This window comes from Lontra canadensis, unplaced genomic scaffold, assembly GCF_010015895.1.
Source record: "Lontra canadensis isolate GAN:19392208 unplaced genomic scaffold, GSC_riverotter_1.0 scaffold81, whole genome shotgun sequence".
Classification (NCBI taxonomy): domain Eukaryota; kingdom Metazoa; phylum Chordata; class Mammalia; order Carnivora; family Mustelidae; genus Lontra; species Lontra canadensis.
The window spans coordinates 4426596-4449351 of NW_022631075.1; the positions used below are offsets into that span (position 1 = coordinate 4426596).

General features: G+C 38.7%; 1 protein-coding gene across 4 annotated transcripts in view; it reads right to left on the minus strand.

The window, feature by feature from the left end:
* TENM1 (teneurin transmembrane protein 1) overlaps positions 1 to 22756 on the minus strand; it is a 764948-nt gene that overhangs the window by 521414 nt on the left and 220778 nt on the right. For all 4 annotated transcript variants that reach the window (XM_032882345.1, XM_032882346.1, XM_032882343.1 and 1 more), the window contains one exon: positions 15543 to 15823. In XM_032882345.1, coding sequence (XP_032738236.1) covers positions 15543 to 15759 — 217 coding nt within the window. In that variant the 5' untranslated portion in view covers positions 15760 to 15823. The remainder of the gene's footprint in view (positions 1 to 15542; positions 15824 to 22756) is intronic.

Consider the following 22756-nt stretch of genomic DNA (forward strand, 5'->3'; position numbering starts at 1 on the left):
AAAGTGAAGAGATGAATTTGTTCAATTTTTTAAAATAGTTCTCGAGCATTTGCAACATAAAGACCCATTAGTATGTACAGAATTCTGAATAAATATGGGTATGCAATGACAGTAACTGAAATGAGATTGGTTCATAAAACCTTTCAAATGGACTTGTGGCAAAGTCAATAGAAAGTGATGAAGGATCTGACAGGATAAGACTCTTCTGCTGTTGAAGGGTCACAAAAACCCCATCCTTGAGGTCAATGCCCTCAGCAAGTATTAGATAGAGTACATGTTCTAACGCTAACTTACTTTGGATAGAGTTTTCAGACCTACAGTATAACAAAAGCCACTATGCTTTTGGCAGATTAGGGCAGAATAAGAGTCTTCTAATCCAATTGGTTAATGTACTTGACTACAATACTGAAAAGATGGATGTCAGGGATTTCATCAATACTCTTTCAGGATTTAAAATTTTTATTATCTGGCATTAATCATATCATTTTTAGCTGAGACATTCTGGAGAAGAACTGAACCAAAACCGATTCTCTGTTTCACAGCAGTTTAATTGAAGGTCTTACAAACTATAGTCACTATGACAGGGCTAAAAAGTTTGTTAAGCCTGTTTCCACTATTGGTCTTCTATACAGTTTAGCTACAAGATCAAATGCATGGGAACTTAGAATCTTCAATGAAATCGGACTGGGTAATGGGGACATAGCATGCTCCCTATTCCCATGCACAAAGTTCTACCTCATTCATTTTCATGTTATTTCCAGTGACACAATTTCCCAGATCCTAAGAATGGGCAAGAAATCACTCTCTGAAAATAGCTGTAATTGGCATTCTGTGAGTTGAAGGCACTATGAAAGGATTTGACAACTGGGAATAATATTTGTGTCCTGGCAGTTTTCAGAATGATTTATGTATACAATCTCAGTTGATCCTCTGTACCACTGCAAGGCAATATTAGCTTCATTTTACATAAGAGGAAGCAAAACCTGGTAAAAAGTTCTCTTATTAAAAGAAAACAAAATATCGTTTGAGCACTTACTTTGTAGCAGAGTTTACAAGAACAAAAATGACCCAGTCCTTGCCCTCAAGAACTTTACAATTTAGTTGGAGAAACAAACAAGGAAACAACTGTCTGTTGTCAATTACAATTAAGGACAATGGGTGCTATGGTAGGAGTATGTGCAGAGTGCTATAGGAGCACATGGGAAGGGTATCCAGTCAAGATTGCACAGAATCAAGGGAGGCATTCCAGACCAGCCAGTGTCCAGATGGGGACTAAAAGGCTGAGAAGGACTTAGCCAGGTGAAGGAAAAAGCAGGTTTGTTTCAATGCTTCAGCCACAAATGAAAGCTGGTGCAAAGGAACCCAGGGTTATATCAACAGTTTGGACTCAACTGGTAGAAATTTATCGAGTCCAAAACCATGAAAGAAATGAAGGACCATACCTGTAAGAGTAGTAAAGTGTCATGGCTGGTTGGCATGTACCACAAAGGAGCATGTTCTTTGTTTTATTGAGGTTTGTTGGGATTTAACATGAGGGTAAGGGTTTTCTACTGTTGCAGTCAGGACGGAAGTTTGTGGAGGGTGGGATAGCCAGAGTAGTGCCAAGAGAGTGGCTGACGGAGAAACAGTGGCTTCTGAGGAGTCATGTTTGAGGCAGGTGCCCAAGACTTCATTCATCCAACTCAATCCATTCATTCCTCCAGCAAATATTTACTGAGTACTTACTGTGTGATAACACTGTGCTAGGCTATTAAGCAAAAGAACAATATGAACTCCAACTGCCATTAGGTCAGTATTCTTTATATTATACCACCCTGAAAAATTAATCAACAAATACATCAAAACAATGAACTCAATCTGTTGTTTTTAAGACTTATTTATTTATTTTAGGGGGAAGGGACAGAGGGAAAGAGAGAGAGAGAGAGTCTTAAGCAGACTCTGCGCTGAGTGACGAGCCTTACTTGGGACTTGATCCCACAACCCTGAGATCATTACCTGAGCCAAAACCAAGAGTCAAACACTTAACCGACTGTGCCACCCAAGTACCCCAATGATACTCAACTTTTTTTTTAAAAGATTTTTTTAAAAGACTTTATTTATTTATTTGACAGAGAAATCACAAGTAGGCAGAGAGGCAGGCAGAGAGAGAGGGGGAAGCAGACTCCCCGCTGAGAAGAGGGCCCAATGCAGGGCTCGATCCCAGGACCCTGGGATCATGACCTGAGCTGAAAACAGAGGCTTAACTCACTGAGCCACCCAGGCACCCCCCTTTTTAAAGATTTTATGTAATTATTTGTCAAAGAGAGAGAGAGCACAAGCAGGGTGAGTAGCAAGCAGAGAGAGAAGCAGGCTCCCCACTGAGCAGGGAGCCAGGTTCAGAACTCCATCCCAGGACCCTGGAATCGTGACCTGAGCTGAAGGCAGATGTTTAACTGACTGAGCCACCCAGGCATCCTAGTACTCAACTTTTTAATTCAATTTAAAAGTATTTGTTAAATGTGTGGCCCACAACATGCAAAATGGTGCACTATGTGTAAGTGCCCAATTACTGGTTAATGATGTCTGGTTATTAGTCCACGAGTTCCAAAGACAGGACACGGGGAAAGGGGCTTAAGGTGCTACCTATGGAATTTTGGTAACATACACTTAGCAGTAAACATGGTCAAACACCAGAAAAAGGTAGAAATTTCTTGATGCCTTCAAAATAAACAATCAACAAATACTGACTGCTTCCTCTGGAAAACATTGATTACGGAGTCTCTGGTGAGACTTAAAAGTATATAGAGGAAAAATTAGAATCACTATGTTAATGCAGGGAGGGAAAAATCAACACACCATAGTCTCACCAAAGCCTGGTGATAGGTCTGGAATAGAATCAGATTTGATATAATTTGTTAAGGGGTAGGTTTAGTGTGGTCCTGCCTGAAGGCATGTCCTCTGAAGGTCCTTGGCAGTCTTGTAATTCAATTTTAAGTGCTTTGAACTTTGGTTTGGAACCTGAGTAATAAAAACTGCTTAATTGTGTTCTTTTTACAGCTTCTATTTTTTTAAGCATTATTTTAGCGAAAGTTCAAGTGTTTTACCAAGAGAATGATTTATGAGAGTCAGTCTAGTTTGTTGCAAAGGTAACTTTCTGATGGCACTCTAGCTGGATCTGGATGTCACATAAGATTCAAATCCCAGGAGGACAGCCTTTCACAGTGTTCTTATGAAGGCAGAATTCTAATGACATAGGCTCCAAACTTTATATTAAAATGTAAATTTCAATCCCATAATATGTACATATGTGCCAATAAGAGTTGAAAATACACATTTTTTACAAATATACATTTTAGGTCATCATATTAGAACAATATAACCATAATTATTAAAAATCTAAATAATAGGGACATTCATTCATCCCTTTCCCCTCACCACTGGCAGTTGGCACTGAAAAGAATGAGACAAATATCAACAATACAAAGCCATCTCCAAGCTTTCGGGCTCTTTATTTGTACACTGAGGCCCCTATTCAATGGCTTCAACATCTAAAGTCTAGTATAATCACAGTCGAAGTAACTGATCAGAATAATACCCTACTGCATACACATGAAGTCTTAAACCGTTTAATTCCACATCTAAATTCAACTCTACAAACTACGGCATGGAGAAAAAAAGGGGGGACTCATACATTTTAGAAAGCCTTCTGTCAATGGATTTTGGGCTAATTGTTGTTAACTGCAGAAGGTTTTGAACTTACACTTCAACTGCATAACCATTTTTATCTCAGCTTGTTTTTTATGGTATGGCAAGGACTATAAAACACTCAGACAAAACATTATATGCTAAAACTATCAAATAGATTTCCCCAAAAAGTAAAAAAGATACACAGCAATCAAGGTGGCCAGTATTCAAATTTGAGCCTTTTCCAAATTTAACATAACAGAAGAGAATGCTAAGTGCTATACATTTAGTAAATTCACTTGTTCAATAAATAGTCACTGAACACCTATTATGTGCCAAATATTGTTCCAGGCTCTAAAGTTAATTCCCAAAGCATGATGGCAGAAAGATGGCACAGCCAGCCTGATTGCATTTTTAAGTCAAATTGATCAGATATGTACCATGATCCATAGACCAGACAAATTGGCCCTGCTCATCATAGTGCAGACTGCAAAGCACATGCTGACCATTGGCCCTGGCTGTGTGTTACACTGAGGATGCTTCAGAAATCAGCTTTATTGCTATCTATGCAAGAGGTAGTCTGAGAGAAGCAACTGAGAAACACAGAGCTTGCCAGCCACTAACACTTGTGAGCATACATGGGGCTTCAAGCATTTGGGGTGAGAAGCTATAAAAGAGGAGACATAAGTGTCCGCGTATGAATTTTAGATGCTGCTCCATATAGCTTCTTTTCTGTCTTGCCTCTCTGTTATATACATCTATGTCTTGCTTAAGAAACTGCAATTAATAGAAAACAAGAAAGCGATTGCATTGGATATTGATCCACCTCATTGTTTCTTTAAATCATATGTAATTATTTGTTAGACCTATAAATATAAAATGAAAAATTATTTATTATATATAAACTATGACCATCACCAAATATATGACATAAACATGTATGTGTATACATATGAAACACACAATATAATTCTCCATTTCTTATGACTCTCTCATTTTTCAAAACCACAGATTACTTTTCTTCCAATTAGTGAAGGTGATTTGGGAACTATTTATTGATTAATTTAAGACACGTTAGCATTTAGCCTGGTTGTATGTCAATGTGATAATTTTTTTAAAGTGTTCTTGAAACTCTGGGCTTGAACCATTAATGAGGAGACATAATTGGACTTTACTAGTGAAGCCTTGTAAATGTCTCAGCTGAAGCTAGAGAAATGAATCTTAACTCAAACCTTTAAATTCTATGAAAGGTTTGGGCGTGCCCTTTTTAATTTTTTCTTGCCTTTGAGCTCATTTCTAACTGCTTTCTTACATGACATAAAAGACACAAAGGGTCATTTGCTCAAACAGTTAAAGACTTGAGAGTAATAAAATTAACTACTTCATGTGTTACAGGAATGACTGGCACCAAAAATAGCACTGCATATGGTTCAGTTTAGACTGACAGGACAGCAGAATCCTCAGCTTTTCATATAAAGGCTTCAAATGATAATATTTCCAAGGTTCCAGGGGATTCAAGATTTATCTTCTGTCACCTCTAGACCCTTTCAGAATTATAATGAGAAAGAAAGAGTTCTGAAAATAAATAGAACTTATTTGTATATGGAGCTAGTTCTGCCTCACAGATGACCAAAAAAACAGAATAACAGTTTTCTGACAGGACGGTTTCCTGACAGGACATGCTGGCATACCTCAGCGTCATGCCTCTGCAGATATTTAAAACTGCTTTTGACTGTTCACATGAATAAAAAGCTACATCTTGAAATGCCAATTATGAATCTTGCTCAAATTTTTGTAATCAAAGAGAATCAGCATGTAACACCGACATAGTCCCAATCAACTCTGAACTGAAACCCTCCAAGATGCCTCAGTTTCCCTGTTATCTATTGAACCCAATCTTCAATAGTCTCTGGGTCTCAGCCACCTCACCTCTCGTGTTTGTCATTCAAATTATCTGACTTACCCTTGCCTGGCCTTTGTGTTAACCATATGATAAATGGGCCGCCAAGAGTTAAAAGGAAAAGAACAAAGCTTTTTTTGGTCCCCCATCGCCACAATCCCAGGGCTATCTATCCCCTTTGATCCTGCTCCTGGAGCTGAAGCAATTCACAGAGAGGAACCAAATTATGTACCTGAAAGAGGATAGTGGCTTTGTTTCCCAGGGCCTGGTCATCTATGTGACACCTCAACAGGGAGCCAGTCCTTTCGTTTTGAAATTATGCAGATCTTCAAAGGAAAGTACACAATTCCACCGAGTAAAGAGTTGTTTAAGAAGAGAACACCGTTATCATTCTCCCTACTGTAGTGTAGGCCTTAACAGAGATGTAAGAAGAAACATTAGAGGGTTAAACACAGTATTAGGCATAGTGGGCTCAGGGACAGACAGCAGAAGAGAAATGGATGTGTAGAGGCAACAGATATTTTCAGACTGAGAGCAAAAGGCCACATCGGCTCAGAAGTAGCAAGGCAAAAGAATTGAGAAACTGACCTGCCTATGCCTGGATAAAGAATGTTCAACAGCAAGAGAGATGATCAAAGGTAAAATTGCACCCATGTAATATATATGTAATTAGTGGTAACCATGTACTGTTTCGTAAAATTAGTTTAAGAATCTATAGAAAGAAGTTTTTCCATCAAATTTAGTTCTACTAGGTGAATACTACTCATTTGACAATGAATTGGTATTTAGGAAGTGGTGAATTGTACGGGACTGTGGTTACCTAATACTCGGACCTATCTGATAAAGATGAAAAGGGGAGTTTTACAGAGATTATGACGTTCAGGAGGATGTTTGCAGGTGCAAGCTCTATACTCATCACTGTGAATACCCTTCCTCCAATTTTCCACCTTTCTGGCTCCCTTCCCTTCTCCAAAATCGTGTTTGTAACTTACCTGAATGATATGTATCTCTGCACATATCAGCATAACTTAAAAATATCATTTGTGTGTCAGGGTGTGTTGTACAAATGTCAATATAAGGAAAGATAGCCTCCCTTGTTAGAAACAAAATCCAGACCATCTGTGGATTTAGCAGTGGGTGGAAATCTTCCTAGTTAATGATGACAGTAGTAAATCAAGGTGACATAATGCCAAGGGAAGGTGAAATTCAGGGGCTGAGTTTACTACTTGGCTGGCTCCCACCCCCAACGGCTTCTCCTTGTAGCTCCTTTTAGTGCTAAATCTTGGAAGATTTAAGTTGCATTAACTAAGTAGAAATCAAATTCCCTTAGCAGAGAATCCTAACCCATGATCTATGGATGCAGGACTTCAAGGGCTTCCTGAGCCCCTTGAAATGTATGGCAGATATTGTATACATGTGCATTTCCTTCTGAACAGAAGATTTGGAGCTTTGATCAGATTCTTAAAGCATTTAGTAGTTTCTCCTCCTGTACCCCTTGCTGTGAAAAACCATTACTCTGAGCACTGGGAGACACTACAGGATATTCCGAAGAATGGTATGATCTGATTTGTGTTTCAGAAAGATCACTGGTAACATACAGAGGAGAGTCTTGATTTTGCTTGTCCTTAGAAGAAACTTCAACTCATCAGCTATGCATCCTAGCTTCCTTAAATCTGTCACAGAGTGGCACCCCAAAAGTACAGACTTTCCAGCTTTAGTTTGACCCTCAATACTGTTTGGGAACCATTTTCCCAAATGAGAATGACTATTCATTGCACAGTGTGGACATCACCAACTAGAGCCAAACCTAACAGTGTTGGGAAAAGAATATAGGCTTTAGTCTGAAAAAAATCATGGATTTATATTTTACATCTATTTACTATAATTGAAGGGTCGCGATGATTATCTCTACATCAAACAGTTATGATAAGGACTAAATAAAAACTATATGTGAGCCCACTCAGCAGAATGTTTGACACAGAGCTGTCAATAACATTTATTGCCATTACGATCTTCACATCTCCATCTTCTCTCCCACCTCTCCTGACCTCCAGATGTATTTGTCAAGAACCTCTCTTGTCACTCATCTGAAACTCCCTACTCAATCCACACTCTCATCAGATAACCTTGTCTCTATCCAAGAAAATTGAGATCATTACAACATGAACTTCAACTTTTGCCACTCCACTTCAGAACTTATTTCCTATCTCAGAGGAGGCACTGAACCATTTCAAAACCTTTCCCTCCACCTGAGATCCTAAAACATTCTCCAATAGAGCCTTATTCCTGTCATCACATTCAATTGCTTCACTCCTCAAATCCTTATGATCGGGGATCTTTCTCTAAGATTACTGAAATTGCTCCAAGGATGTGAATCCCTGTCTTGGATACACACTGCAATCTCCTGAGGAATTCTTTTAAATGCCTAGCTCTCATCTGTGGATATTCTGGTTTAATTCATCTAAGGACCAGTCTTAGCTCTGGGATTCATAAAACTCCCCAGGTGATTTTAATGCCAGCCAAGGTGGAGGATCTCTGGTCTAATGTCAGCAATGACCTTCTAAACTGCCTGTTTTACTGACTTTTATCAACTTTCATTCTTCTTGTTGATTCTGAAGAATCTGACAATATTAGTCACATCTTCTGCTAGAAAGTGCCCTCCCTTGGCTTAAGTGATACCCTTTCCTTTTGGTCTTTCTCTGATATCTCTAGACCACCTCTTTTCTTCTGCCCATTATTTTAAATGCAATTGTTCCTCAGGGTATCATATTTGGCTCTCTTTATTTTGAACTGTACATATTCTCCCTAGATTATCTCTTCCACTCCCACTGCTTCTGGAACCATCTATTTATAGATGACTCCAAACACACCACACACACACACACACACACACACGGAGTAACATCATTTCCTCGAACTTGAGATCTGAATTTTGAGCTGTCTATCTCTATGTGGTAGTTATGGCAGTGGACTCTAATGTCAGATTGTCTGGGTTCCAATCCCATTCCTGTTATTTACTACCTCTGTAATATTAGGCAAGTTATTTAGGATCTCTGTGCTTCACTATACTCTTCTGCAAACAGGGATAAAATGATCCCAACCTCATAGCATTATTAGGATGACTGAATAACATAATCCATCTAAAGTGCCTTACTTGGTGCCTGGCGGTTAATAGATGTTAGATTTTTCTCTTATAATCATTGTTATCATCTCTAAGCCAATTTTGTGGTTCTAGCTTCTAGACTCCCATGGTACTTTACATATATCACTATTATAACATCAGTCACTTTGCACCACTGTTGCTGGTTTTTATTTGCCTTCCTACCATACTCTGCATTCTCTGAGGGCAAAAACTGTTTCTTATCCATCTATTTATCTTCAGAGTTTAACACAAAACTTGGCACAGATAAGCAGAGCACAGATAGAAAGCAGGTTTCATCTCAGTGTTTCATCTCAAGGAGGTTCATCTCAATTACTGTTGACAACCTACTGACAATGCTTGCATGGAATGCTGTGTTGATGGAAGTGTGAGGTTGCTGTTGGGCTCACCAAGAAAGAATGTCATGATTTGATCAGGGACGTCTGCCAAGGGGCAGGTTAGAGGGATCAGTGGCCCAAGTGCCACCGACATTCCATCACACTTTAAGATAATATGTAAGTAAATGTTTATCAAGTAAGTTTTTATGAACAAAGGAAACTGACTAGAAGACATGAACCAAGTGGAGTTACTGCCAAATAACGTCGTTTTCTTTTAGAGTCTAGGTCCTTTCTGGGTAGTCATAGATTTAGTCTAGTGAAAACTAGAGGTACGATATGCTCACAACACTGAATTCATTAGAGGTGATCAAATGCTGGTAAAATTTTCATTTTATAGGCCTTGCTATCTTCTATTATACCTACCATCTGTGATCTTTACCATGTAAATATAGATTCTGAGATTAAAAGTTCTTTTAAGATTTTCATAGGAACTGTTACCCAAAATGTCTATATATTAAACAAATAATAGTTTACACTACTGCTTAAGTGCTTGAAATAAGAATCTAAAAATGTGCTTCTCAAATTTGGGCTTCTGTCTGCTCCTTGAACCCACCGGTGGCAATGGTATTTGAGCAGCTTCTGTGGAATGAAGGGGCAATATTCCACTCATGGAATATTGCCTAGGGCAAGGAGGGGAGAAATAATAGTCACTTGTGTCCATTTACTTGAAGATTAACTTCATCCATCTAGCAAAGTACCTGAAACATAGCTGACACTAAATGAAAGCTTGATGAGTAAGTGAAAAAAAAAATGGATAGATGGACAGATGGACGGATGGATTTAAGGATGCATGGATGCCAACCTTTGCTTCCATGTAATCTTGGTAAATACAAATCAACAGTTCTAAATTTCTTCCACCAGATGGCGATAATGTGAGATTTAAGCTTAGGTTGTAAGGCAGAGGAAACCAACCAACCAAACAAAAACCACATCAGGAGAAAAAGAAGCCACAAAAGAGCAAGAAGGCAGAGAGAAAATGTTTGTGTCAGATGTAGTATCTCAAGAGTCTGTGATCTTGTGGGATCTGTAACAGGTCGTCACCATACCTCTTTCACATTCATAATTACTGATCCGTAAAATGGCTACATTCAAAATGAATCTTATTATAAAATTATAGGGCACTTCTCATAACTAAAATTATTATCATTGGCTCATGCATTCATATATTGATATTTTCATTTGGCTTATACTAATTTTTTTAGTTAATTGATGTCTCCCATGGAAGTGAGTCTGCTTCCGAAAAACCGCTAGCTTCTGTGCCTCTGGGAAATCTACGCCAGCTATCAGACCTGCCGAAAAGCACATAAAATAAGTTTGCCTAGGGCTCATCCAACCCATCAGTAAAGAATTGTGAATAATATTAGATTAGTGTCCATCCCTTAATTCGAAAGCTTTTGGAAGATAAGAAAATCAGTTTTAGAATCCAGTACTCTGGGGGCGCCTGGGTGGCTCAGTGGGTTAAAGCCTCTGCCTTCGGCTCAGGTCATGATCCCAGGGTCCTGGGATCGAGCCCTGCATCAGGCTCTCTGCTCAGTGGGGAGCCTGCTTCCCCCTATCTCTCTCTCTCTGCCTGCCTCTCTGCCTACTTGTGATCTCTGTCTGTCAAATAAATAAATAAATAAAATCTTTAATAAATTAGCACATCATCTGCCCTTTTCTTAAGATCAACAGAATAAAAAGTCTTGTTAAACCTCTTTGTAAACACTTAGTGACTGAAACAAAAAGAGGCTGGCAAGGTTGTCAGGGAAGGAAGTGGAGGGAAATTAATGTTTGTGGAGTTCCTAACCATTTTCACACTTACGATCACAACTGATACTTATCATATCCTCATGGAGGTAGGAATAGAGTGTAGTGAGTGATGGGAACTTCAGAGCCAAAGACTTGACTTCCAGTCCAACTCTTACCAGTTTTTAGCTGCAGAAACTGACCAGTTATTTCTCACTAAGTCTCAGTTACCTTATCTGTAAACTGGAGATAACAAGTCATATTTCATAAGGTGTTTAAGGAGCGAATGTAGAGCACCTAGCAGAGTCCTGAAACAGAGTAGGTACTTGTCAAGATTTATTTTTATTATTATTTTTATTCTTACCACTGTGATTATGGCGTTGTTAATGATGATAATGAAGTCAATTCTGCAGATGAAAAACAGGCTCAGAGAGCCAAAGTAACTTGCTTAAGGCAGCATAGCTCGTAAGCCTGAAAGGCATTTAGCAGAGTGTCTGCCACTATGGCAGGTGCCTGATTATATTTGCTTTCTTCCTTCCTGACTTAACAATTTTCTGAGAATTTTATTCCTCAAAGATAATGACAATTCTAGCTAGGTTAATGCAAAGTACTACCACCACATAAATATGTGAAAATTATTAATATTTTCTTTTGCTCATGGGTAGTAATACATGGAATAAGACAACAAAGTAGATTTCAGACCTCAACAAAGAAGATGATAATTGGGTCTATGGTTTTGCCTAATGAGAAATAATTCATTTCTCCCCCTAAAAAAACCTTATTTTCCCCTTAGGTGTCTGTAAAGATCAGCGAGTCAGTGACTGATAATATGCCAAGTTTCTGGACTTTCACCTCCTGGATCTTTATACTTGAGTATATATAAGTCAGTGCACCAAAGGATAGTGCTAGCTAAAAATTTAAATAGGTTGAAAATGTATTTATGTAAGTTCATAGATGATAGATTCAGGTTTTTGTCCTTGGCCTTTTTCTAGTCTCACTCTGCACATTCTCCCTGGGTAATATCATCCACCCAAGGCATTTCCTACTGTAAGATACTAAAGAACTCAAATCTACTTATATCAACAGTCCAGATCGTTCCTGAATTCTAGACATGCATTTCCAAGTGCCTGATAGGAAAATCAACTGGGATGTCACCCAAGCATCTTACACATAAACATGTCCAGAAAGAAATTCATTCTTTTCCCTTCTAAACCTACCCTCCTTCCTATTTTCCTTCTCTTAGTAAATGGAGCGTCATCTTCCCAGTGTCCCAAACTTGAAATCGAGGTGTCCTTTACTCTGTTATCTCTTTCAACCTCAACAACTAATTGATTACCAACTCCTATCAATTCCTCCACACTAACATCTCTGTACTATGTTTCTTTACCTCTTCTGAGACAGCCAGAGTTTATACCGTCATCACCATTCTTAGCCTGGGCTAATTCAGTAGCTTCATAGATTGCCTCTCTGCATCCAATTTTTCCCACCTGCAATCAATCTGTTATACTGCTGCTTATATATCCATAATTCTCTCCTACACTTCTCACCCTAAAAATCATATTCAACATGAAATTCTCCATCACTTAAAAGCTGTGGTTTTTAATGCATCAAGGAAAAAAAAGAACTCCTAAATTGGGCATGCAATACCTTTTTTGATCCAGCTCCAGTATACCTTACTCTTAGCCACACTGAGATTTTCACCATCCCAGGCCTTTTCACAGCTTTATTCTTTGGCACCTGCTGATCCACCCTCTTGGAATATCCTTTTCCAAGTAAGATTGTATTCAAATTTTAAAACCTAGATCAAATATTACCTTTCTATGGACCCCAATTCCCTGTGTATTTCCATACCACTTTATTTATAAAAGTACTTACTACATTCAATTGCAGTGATTTGTTTGATATCTTTTTTCTCCACCACATTATGAATTTCCTGCAAGCAGAAACTACTGGAGTCATCTCCATCCCTAGCACTGACTCAAGGTCTGACACATCGCAAGTGCTAAGTAAAAGCTTATTGAATACTAATAGGTCACTGAAAAAAAGTTAGGATGGCATCATAGAAAACAAAGTTCCGTCTTCTCAAAATTTATTTTGATCACAGTGCAGAGACAAAATATGAGGCTGGCTAGAGGCTCTTTACACTGACTCAGTACAAAATCGCTTATATTTTTAGAACAAACTGCCACTAGACGTGAATTCGTATTTAAACTCACAACATATGAGGTCAAGCACTCTACACTTCATTCCCATAACCCACAACTCACAATTGCAAGTTCATATTCTGTAAAAACAAACTTAATGGGAACTGTCCATTTGTTAAGGCATAAAAGAGCCAAAAATAGAAGAATAAAATTATTTTATAACAAATTTACAGTCATTAGCAGAACAAATAGGAAAGATTAAAATGAATTACTTGAAAAGACAGATATGAAACTTTTATCAATTATGATAAGAGCTAAAAATGTGTAATATAGCTAATATCATAAACATTTAAGCTATAGTTAATGTTAGTATGAATATATAAAATCTTTGGCTCAATTTAAAATTCCTCTAATGTAAGAGTCTACTACTAATTAGAGTACAGTAGTTTTCTTTTATAATAACTGCATTTTACATGGTCCAGGACAATGGCTGAGAATTTGCCCTTCTAACAAGTTCATGGGTGATGCTTTCACTGCTGGTCTAGGCCTCACATTTTGACAACCACTGATCTAGATAATCAAATGAATTTTTTTTTCATCTCAGCATGGATTACTCTTAAAAAAAAAAAGTAACCTGTGTCAATGTCAGTATTATAAAGCAGGTTTCAATGCATGGTAAGTACTTGTGTGTTGGTTGAGAACAACTTATTCCTTGAATTAAAAATTATAGAGCACAGATTATATGCAAAGTATTATAGAAAAATAGAAATCAGTAAAAAATCACGATCTCCATCTTCACTGAGTGTACATTCTAGACAAGTATATACAAAAATAATAAAAATCAGAAATGGGCACAAAGAGGGTGACAGCGCAACAAAGGCTCTGTGGCAAAGTTGCTGGGAGACTAGGCCTTGAAGATGGTTGAATACGGTGAAAGGGAGATGGCGGAGAAGGGCATTCCAACAGAAAGGTGATGGCAAGGCAAAAAGACTGAAGGGATGAGGAGATCGGTTAGGAAAAAAAAGAGTTGAGGTAAAAGAAAATGAGAGCAGTGATAATGCTAATGGAAAGAAGATGGATTTGAGACAAGTAGAAATTAAATCTGCTGGAAGAGGCAATTGATTAGGTACGGAAAATATACATAGATGGCTGGGGAGAATGGGAGCATCATTAACAAGTGCTGTGATGGAAAGAAAAGGGATGCAATTAGAGATGTTAAGATGACTGCTGCCATTTTAGACATATCAATTTAGAGCTGCCAGTGGAGGTGTCCATTCATTCGAAAATGTCTAGCAGATAACTGAAAATGTAGGGCTAGAGTTTGGGAAAAATGATGGAGCTGAAGATAAATACTTGGAAGTCATCCAACTAGATGTGATCTTTGAGGCTCTCTGAGTAAAAGAGATTTCAAAGGGATGGAGCAGGGGCTCCTAGGTAGCTCAGTTGTTAAGCATGTGCCTTAGGCTCAGGTCATTATCCTAGGGTCTTGGGATTGAGCCTGCATACCCTGCATCAGGCTCCCTGTTTAGCAAGAAGCCTGCTTCTCCTTCTCCCACTCCCCCTGCTTGTGTTCCCTATCTCTCTGTCAAGTAAATAAACAAAATCTCTAATTTAAAAAAAAAGGGATGGAGCAGTGGTCCTCAAACTTGAGTTGCCATCAGAATCCCCTGGAGGGCTTGTTAAATCATAGATTGCTGGGTTTCCCCCTCAGGGTTTCTGACTCAGTAGGTTTGCAGTGGAGCCTGAGAATTTGCATCACTAGCAAGTCCTGCGTGTGATGCCGCTGTTGCTGCTCCAGGGTCCCTAAGTTTAGAACCACTGATCTAGATAATCAAATCTTATTTTTTTTTTCATTTCAGCACTGATGTATTCTTTAAAAAGTATATATTAACCTTTACTGGTCAGTGTCTTTTCTTTTGTGTAGTTAAGAGCATCTACCACTGCTTAACTATCAATCAAAAAGAATAAGGCAATCGTATTTCTATCTACCTGTTTTCTATTTATTAAAAACTGTCTTCTCAATTCCTAACTGAGAAACCAAAGTTGTCCAAAGGATCTGCTCTACATAGTGGCCATGGTAGGAAGGGTTCCAACAAATTCTTGCTTTCCCTTAGGACTGTGTTGCACAAAGTGTCCACATTCTGATGACAGACTTTCCAGACCTTTGGTGGTCTCCCCTAACCTTTCTAAAGCTCTTTTAGAAGCCAAATATTTATTTGAGACTTTTGTCCCATATAGGCAATGACTTGAAAAGCACTTAGCTGTTTATTTTTCATCTTACTATAAATTATTTATCCTTCAGTCTGTAAATGGCTATTTGTAGGATTAGACAACTTTTGAATGCTCTGATAAGAGGATTGTTGCATCTAAATTCATGCATAATCCATAAAAAGCACATGTAACCTACAACCTCGGCTGGATTGGCATATGAACAGATTCACTAAGCGTATGTAAGCAGTGAGCATTATTAACCAGTTAACATCAGCAAATTTGTTTTTGAAACATAAGTTTACACACACAAGCATTCCCTACTGAGGAATACTATTAGTTCAAAAAATCCAGTAAAAACATACCTTGAGTAGATTTCTCCACTTCTTTCCTCTTCCTGCTCTGGCTATTGTAATTCATCCTCAGCTCTTGGTTATACTCATGCAGAGTTTCTCTGGAGTTGTACGACTGTCTTGGTTTTCGTCCATCTTCACTTTCATCAGAAGAACTGGTATAAGCTAGATCCATTTCATGTTTGACTTTTGAGAGAGGCTGGTAGGGTTTGCAGTCTGTTTGCTCCATGTCTGATTAAGCAAGTTCAATTTCATGAAATGAAGGAAGAGGAACTCCTTTAATGTAAGCAGTCCTGGAAGAGAGGGAAAAACACAAGCCTTCTTAGATTTGTTCTTTTGAGAGGAAATGCATCTGGCAGATTCACAATTGGTTCTGATAATACTATCAAAGGAGTGAAGCAAAAGACAAACTAGATGACATGAAGCTAGCCTGAGGCAATAATAACACTCTGTGTTACATACACACATTGGCAAGCATTTAGGATTAAACTGGAGGTTGCAGCATCAGAAAATACTTGAGGTAGAAGAGAGACAGCCTTCAAAAATATTTGTATTGGAATGCAAATAAAGGACAGCATTTTCTAAGGTGTGTGCGTGTTCTTAATGATAATGTCAGTGGTTAGATTAAAAAAAAATTCTAAGATTTGAAAGTGGCCAAGAGTACAAATACTAGCCTAGCAGATCCCACATTTGAATTGAAAACTGGTAAGAGAACTACATTCAGAAAAAAAAACACAGTCTTGCCTCCTGTTTAATACTGCATTTAAGAAAGGGGTTTTGAAGAAGGGAAGAATTGTGAGTGAGGGAGGCTCATGAAATAAAGTGTCCTTGAGGGGGACTGAGCTCTTCGTGTCCATATTGTGGCTTTTGAACCTTGGGCTTGCAGAGAATTTTTAATGAGTTAGGTGGCGGTAAATTTTTACTCTTCATAGTTCCAAGAGGATGTAAACAACACTTCTGGTGAGTATACTGGTATAGGAACGGCAGGCTCTAAATTGGGTTTAGAGATAGGAATTTTAAAACTTCATGATAAATCACTGAGAGACCCCGCTTTCCCCCACAGAATGCTGAGCTTGAAGTCGCTAAGGGTCTTAGGGCAAGTAGAGGCATTTTCTGCCTTACCACAGAGACGTTTGTGCAGGTTTGAGAACATCATATATCACTTGAGATGTCCAAGTCCTCCGAAAAGCTTAAAGCCCTGTAAAAATGTACTTATTTTCATTCCTTACGTTATTTTATCATTTTCATCAAATGCTGTAACTCTGCAACTTGGTCCTTTTCTAAAAGTGCAATGTTAAAAAACCTAGTTCGAACCTAAATAACTTGATGATTTTACTTTGCAGTGACATGGACTCCTTTATTTTTCTTAAGTTCTTCACCACAGGTATTTTCTTTCTTTTTTTTTAAGATTTTATTGATTTATTTGAGAAAGAGAGAGAGAGCATGAGGGGGAGAAGGTCAGAGGGAGAAGCAGACTTCCCACTGAGCAGGGAGCCCGATGTGGGACTTTATCCTGGGACTCCAGGATCATGACCTAAGCCGAAGGCAGCTTGCCTGAGCCACCCGCTTAACTGCCTGAGCCACCCAAGCATCCCAAAGCCACAGGTATTTTCAATGAAATCTACAGACATCTAGACTGTGGTTCCTAAATCATGTGCAGAATCTCGCTTTTTGGAATTTCTCTTGTGGGTATAGCAAACACAGGGAGTACAGAAATCACTTAATAAAACTTATGCATTGACTGATAGGCATTCAGTGGTACCTAATCCTTTGTAGTCTGAACAAAGTTTCATTAATCGAAGTGTTACTTTTCTAAGAGAATGATAAGGACCTTAAAGGCAGAATCTGAGTCTTGTGCTTCTTTGCAGCCCCCATGCCACTTAGCACTACTCTAGGCACACACATAGTAGAAACTAACACCTATCCTACAAGTTCCATAAATGGTCTACAGAAACAGCGAGTTTGGTATCACTTAATACTAAAGATGAACATAGTTGGAGAAAGCAAATCAAGTATTGTAAGTGAATATACACTGATGATTTGGCAACAATCTAATCTCACGTCATCGTATAAAACACACTGTCTATACACTCCCCAACTGATAGCTTCAGCATAGTCTCTCCTCTGAGCCACAGACGTGAATATCCCACCACCCACTCAATATCTCTACCTGGCTTCTCAAACTTATGTTCAAAACCAAAGTCCCAATTCCCATGGCTTGCCAAACCTGCTCCTCCCATGGTCTTCTCCATCTTGGTAAATGGCAGCTCCACTCTTCATTTGCTCTTGCCACACACATAGACTCCTATCTTTCACATCCCACAAGTAATCTATTAGTAAATTCTGTTGGTGCTACCTCTGAAATATATCCAGAATCCAATGATACCTCTCCACTTCCCCACTCCCAATTTGTTCACACCATCATCTCCCACCTGGATTACTGCAATAGCTTAACTGATGTGCTGCTTCTACCACTGCTCTCATTATAGCACATTCCCTACACTACAGCCAGAATGAAGCTTTTAAAATCTAAGTCATGTCATGTCTCTCCTTTGCTCAGAAGCAGCAATAGTGTCTCATTTCCTTCAAAAGAAAAGCCAAAATCCTTACAATGACCAACAAGGTCCCTACAAGGTTCACCTCTATCTACCCTAACCTCTCTAATCTCATCTCCCAGTATTTCCACCTATCTCATGCACTTTAGGTGCATCAGCCTTCTCACAGTTTCTGAAAATCTCAGGTGTGTTTCCATCTCAGGGCCTTTGCAACATCCTGTTGTAAACCACCAAAAAGGGGTCACCTCTCATCTTCCTTCCTATCTTTTGTAGCACTTATCACCAAATGACATACTATATATTTTGCTTATTTGTTTATTGTCTGTCATCTGTCTCTCCCCTACTAAAATATAAGCTCCATTAAGTGTTTTTATCTTTTCTATTCACTGTTATATCCCCCAAACAAGCACAATGTCTGGCATGTAGTAGACTACATGAAGGCAGAATCTGAGTCTTATGCTTCTTTGATCAATACTTGCTGAATGAACGGAATACATTGTTGCCCAGCATTCACAAGAGGGGCTAGAGAGAATGTGGAAATGTATAGGTCATTCTCTCCGCCCCCAAGGAATTCACAGTCCAATGCTAGTGATAAACAACTCCACCATCAAGCCAAATGAAAGGACTCATAAACAAAGACAAAGCAGTGTTTAAGCACCAAAGATGAGGATATTGGAAAAGACTGTACTTGATTCAGCTTGTCTGTTCATCACAAATGCCAACATAACAACCACTGAAATTCTATTGGGCATCTATGTGATGAAGGCCAATTTTAATCTCTCTCTCCTTAGGTTCCCATAGTATGTGCATCATAAGGTGGACAGCTGGCTGGATTTTAGACCCTGACTTTACTACAAATAGTGCAAAGTGAGAAACCTATCAATAACAGACTTCTAGAAATGTATCTTTGCAGCAGAGAACTGGACTTCCACCCAGAAAAGGAGGCATCAATAAAATTAATCTAGTTTCATTTGAGCCAACATGTAGGAGTTTTCATTCATTAAAGAATGAAAGTTTACCAAGTAGGGGTGGAGAGCTATTTTCCATAAGGACACTAATGATGCAAAAATACCAATCAAGAAGGGCACCTAGGTGGCTCAGTTGTTACGTGTCTGCTTTCGGCTCAGGTCATGATCCCAGAGTCCTGGGATCCAGTCCCACATTGGGCTCCCTGCTCAGCAGGGAGTCTGCTTCTTCCTCTGCCTGCAGCTCCCACCCTGCTTGTGCTCTCTCTCTCTGATGAATAAAGAAATAAAATCTTTAAAAAATAAATAAAAATAAAATCAGTTCAGGCAAAATCAGGCACCTAGGTGGTTCATTCAGTTAAGCGTCTGCCTTTGGCTCAGGTCATGATCCCAGGATCCTGGGATAGCCCCACATCAGGCTCCCTACTCAGTGGGGAGTCTGCTTCTCCCTCCCTCACTCCCCCTGCTGTATTCCCTCTCTCCCTCTCTCTGTCAAATAAATAAATAAAATCTTAAAAACAGAAGATCAATCAAGAACCTTATAATTAAAAATAATAAAATGCTTTCTGTTACAATATAGAGATATATATTTTTTATTTTCTCTCCCATCTCTCACTTGTTATTTCAATCAAGTTTGGTTCACTCTGATTGGGATTAACATAGCAGAGGTATGGTCAAAATAACATTCCTTCTTAAGCCTCAGTTGGTTATGAATTTACACATATCTTAACACCATTCAAACCTAACAAGTTAAATTTAAAAATGAAAAACATCTCACTTCTAATGCCTAATGTTGTGTTCTGGCAACTATGATTTATGATGTTAAAATCACCCTTATTTTTATATATGAAAATGCAGACATTCTCTTTCCCCTCAGTATGTTTATTTGCAACTTGAAAACTCCTGGGGTGGGGGTGCGGAAGGGAGAAAGAGAGAGAGAGGGAGAGGAATATTCCTATATCCATTTTGAACCATTCTTGGAGTTCTAATCACAGCTATTCACAGCTATGAATCAGCTACTAATGTCACATCTATTCAAGGTTATTGAGGGTTCTTGGAAGCAATCTTCCTTTAAACCACAAATTGGTATAAACCAAGAGAAAATAATCCTTCCCTGCTCCCTAACCTGTTTCAACCATGACTTCCTGTCTTAATGTTTGTGTCAGTGGGCCCAGACAGCAGAAGAGACATTCCAGTTCTCTTTAGGCACATGATATGGTGGTACCCTACTTGGTGCCTAGAGCTTGGAAACTATGATATTTACTAAAGTCCTGTGAGGCAGAGCTTGACTTCACTCACAAATGGTTCACTTTTTGGAAATAAAATAAATTGGACAACATTAAGAGAAAGATTAATACTTTAAATCTAACAAAGTTTGAAAGCACAATAATTCTGAAAAGATGCTGTTCTAAATACTCTAAGGTTAAGGACAGGCTCATATGTGCATTATTGACTTCTTCATTCAGTGCTCAACAAGGCATCCTAGAGGTCTGCTGACTAGCATACATTCTTTAGACATGATGAGCACACTATCAACTCATAGAAAAACCAAATGTACACATAGTGCTATTCACAGCAAAACAGTTTTTCTTATTTCTCTATTATTTTGATAATGATAAACTTTACAAAAAGGAACTGTATAGGTAAAATACATGCTGCTATTATGAAACCGTGAAAATCAAAGTCAATTATCTTCTCTACTGCAAAAGATACAGTCAGATAGGTCACACAGTATAAATTCAAACGTCACTACCTGTGGTTTACCTTTGAGTTTTTTACTTGCTACTTGCTACTACGATAAACTCCAAGGTGACTTTGGAAAAGACCCAGGGAGGTACATGTTTCTTTAGTCACCATAAGTCTATGAAGAGACAACTTGGTAGTGAAAATCATTGGCCTTGGAATGGCAGAATCAGCACCATAACAGCAACAGCAGCTCAGGTGGCAGGTCTCACGTAGCAGGCCCACCAGGAACTGTTCTAAGTGCTTTTTGCACATTAACTCCTTTAATTCTTACTGTGTCTGATGAAGTAGGTACATTTTATAGGTAAAGAAAATCAAGGAACAGAGCAGTTAAGTGACTAGACCAAGGTCACATACCTAGTAAATTGCAGATCCAAGATCTCAATTTATACAATATGCTCCAAAGGCCACACTCTTAATTGCTACTTCACATTGTCAATTAGAGGACACTTGGCAGAGTGACCTAAGGTATATCACCTCCTCTCTCTTAGGACCTCTAGTTTTTCTAAATGTAACAAGGAGATTAAATTATTTCAAAGAGTTCTTCTAGCTCTAAAATCTCACAATTGTATATGAAATTGAAGGGAAGCTTAGACTGATTCATCAAAAAAAAATGGTGTGTTTATGCTAAGTGAAATCAGTCAGTCAGAGAAAGACCAAGTCCATTTGATTTTACTCCTACATAGAATTTAAGAAACAAACAAAAAGAACAAAGGAAGAGAGAGAGAAAGCAATAGAACAAAATCTTTTTTTAAAAGGCTTCATTTATTTTTTTGACAGAGAGAAAAAGAGATCACAAGTAGGCAGAGAAGCAGGCAGAGAGAGAAGAAGGGAAGCAGGCTCCCTGCTGAGAAGAGAGCCCAAAGCGGGGCTTGATCCCAGGACCCTGAGATCATGACCTGAGCCAAAGGCAGAGGCTTTAACCCACTGAGCCACACAGGTGCCCCAACAAAATCTTTTTTTTTTTTTTTTGAGATTTTATTTATTTGAGAGAGAGAGAGCATGTGCACAGTGGGAGGTGCAGAAGGAGAAAGAATCTCAAGCAGACTCTCTGCTGAGCATGGGGCTCCGGGTTCGATCCCACCATCCTGAGGCCATGACCTGAGCTGAAGGCAGACACTTTACAGACTGAGCCACCCAGGTGCCCCAAGAAACAGATTCTTTTTTTTTTTTTTTAAAGATTTTATTTATTTATTTGTCAGAGAGAGGGAATGCAAGCAAGGGGAGAGGAAGAGGGAGAAGCAGGCTTCCTGCTGAGTAGGGAGCCTGATGTAGGGCTCAATCTCAGGACTCTGGGATCATGACCTGAGCTGAAGGCAGACGCTTAATGACTGAGCCACCCGGGTGCCCCCACCAAGAAACAGATTCTTAAACATAGAAAACAAACTGATGGTTACTAGAGGAGTGTGGGTGGGGACATGGGAGAAATAGGGGATGGGGATTAAGGAGTACATTTATTGTGACGAACACTGGGTCATATATGGATATGTTGAATCACTAGAAGTGTATACCCAAAACTAGTATTATACTCTATGTTAACCAATTGGAATTTAAATAAAAAGTTTAAAAAGAACTAGAAAAAGTGGTGGGGTTATTCCAAGCCAAGTCTACATTATTTATCAGTTCCCCTCCCCTCCTCTCTTTTGTTCCTTTCCTCTCCCTCTTCCCAACCCTTCACACACATTCCAATCTATTATGGGGTACTTTAACTAAAATATTACTTTTGAATTCATTGATCTGTATATATTTATGTACTTGGGATAACTTCCCTTCCCGTTCCTCTGTTATTTTCTTTCCATTTCTTATTAATAATCATATATACACCCTCTCAAAATGGAAAACTGGCTTGTCCTAGTTATAGCAACTGTTTACTCATTGGAGCCTTCACGAAAATGACACACTCTACTCCAGAAAAAATTAAAAAATACATTGGACATTGTTCAAAGAGAACAGGACTTTTCCA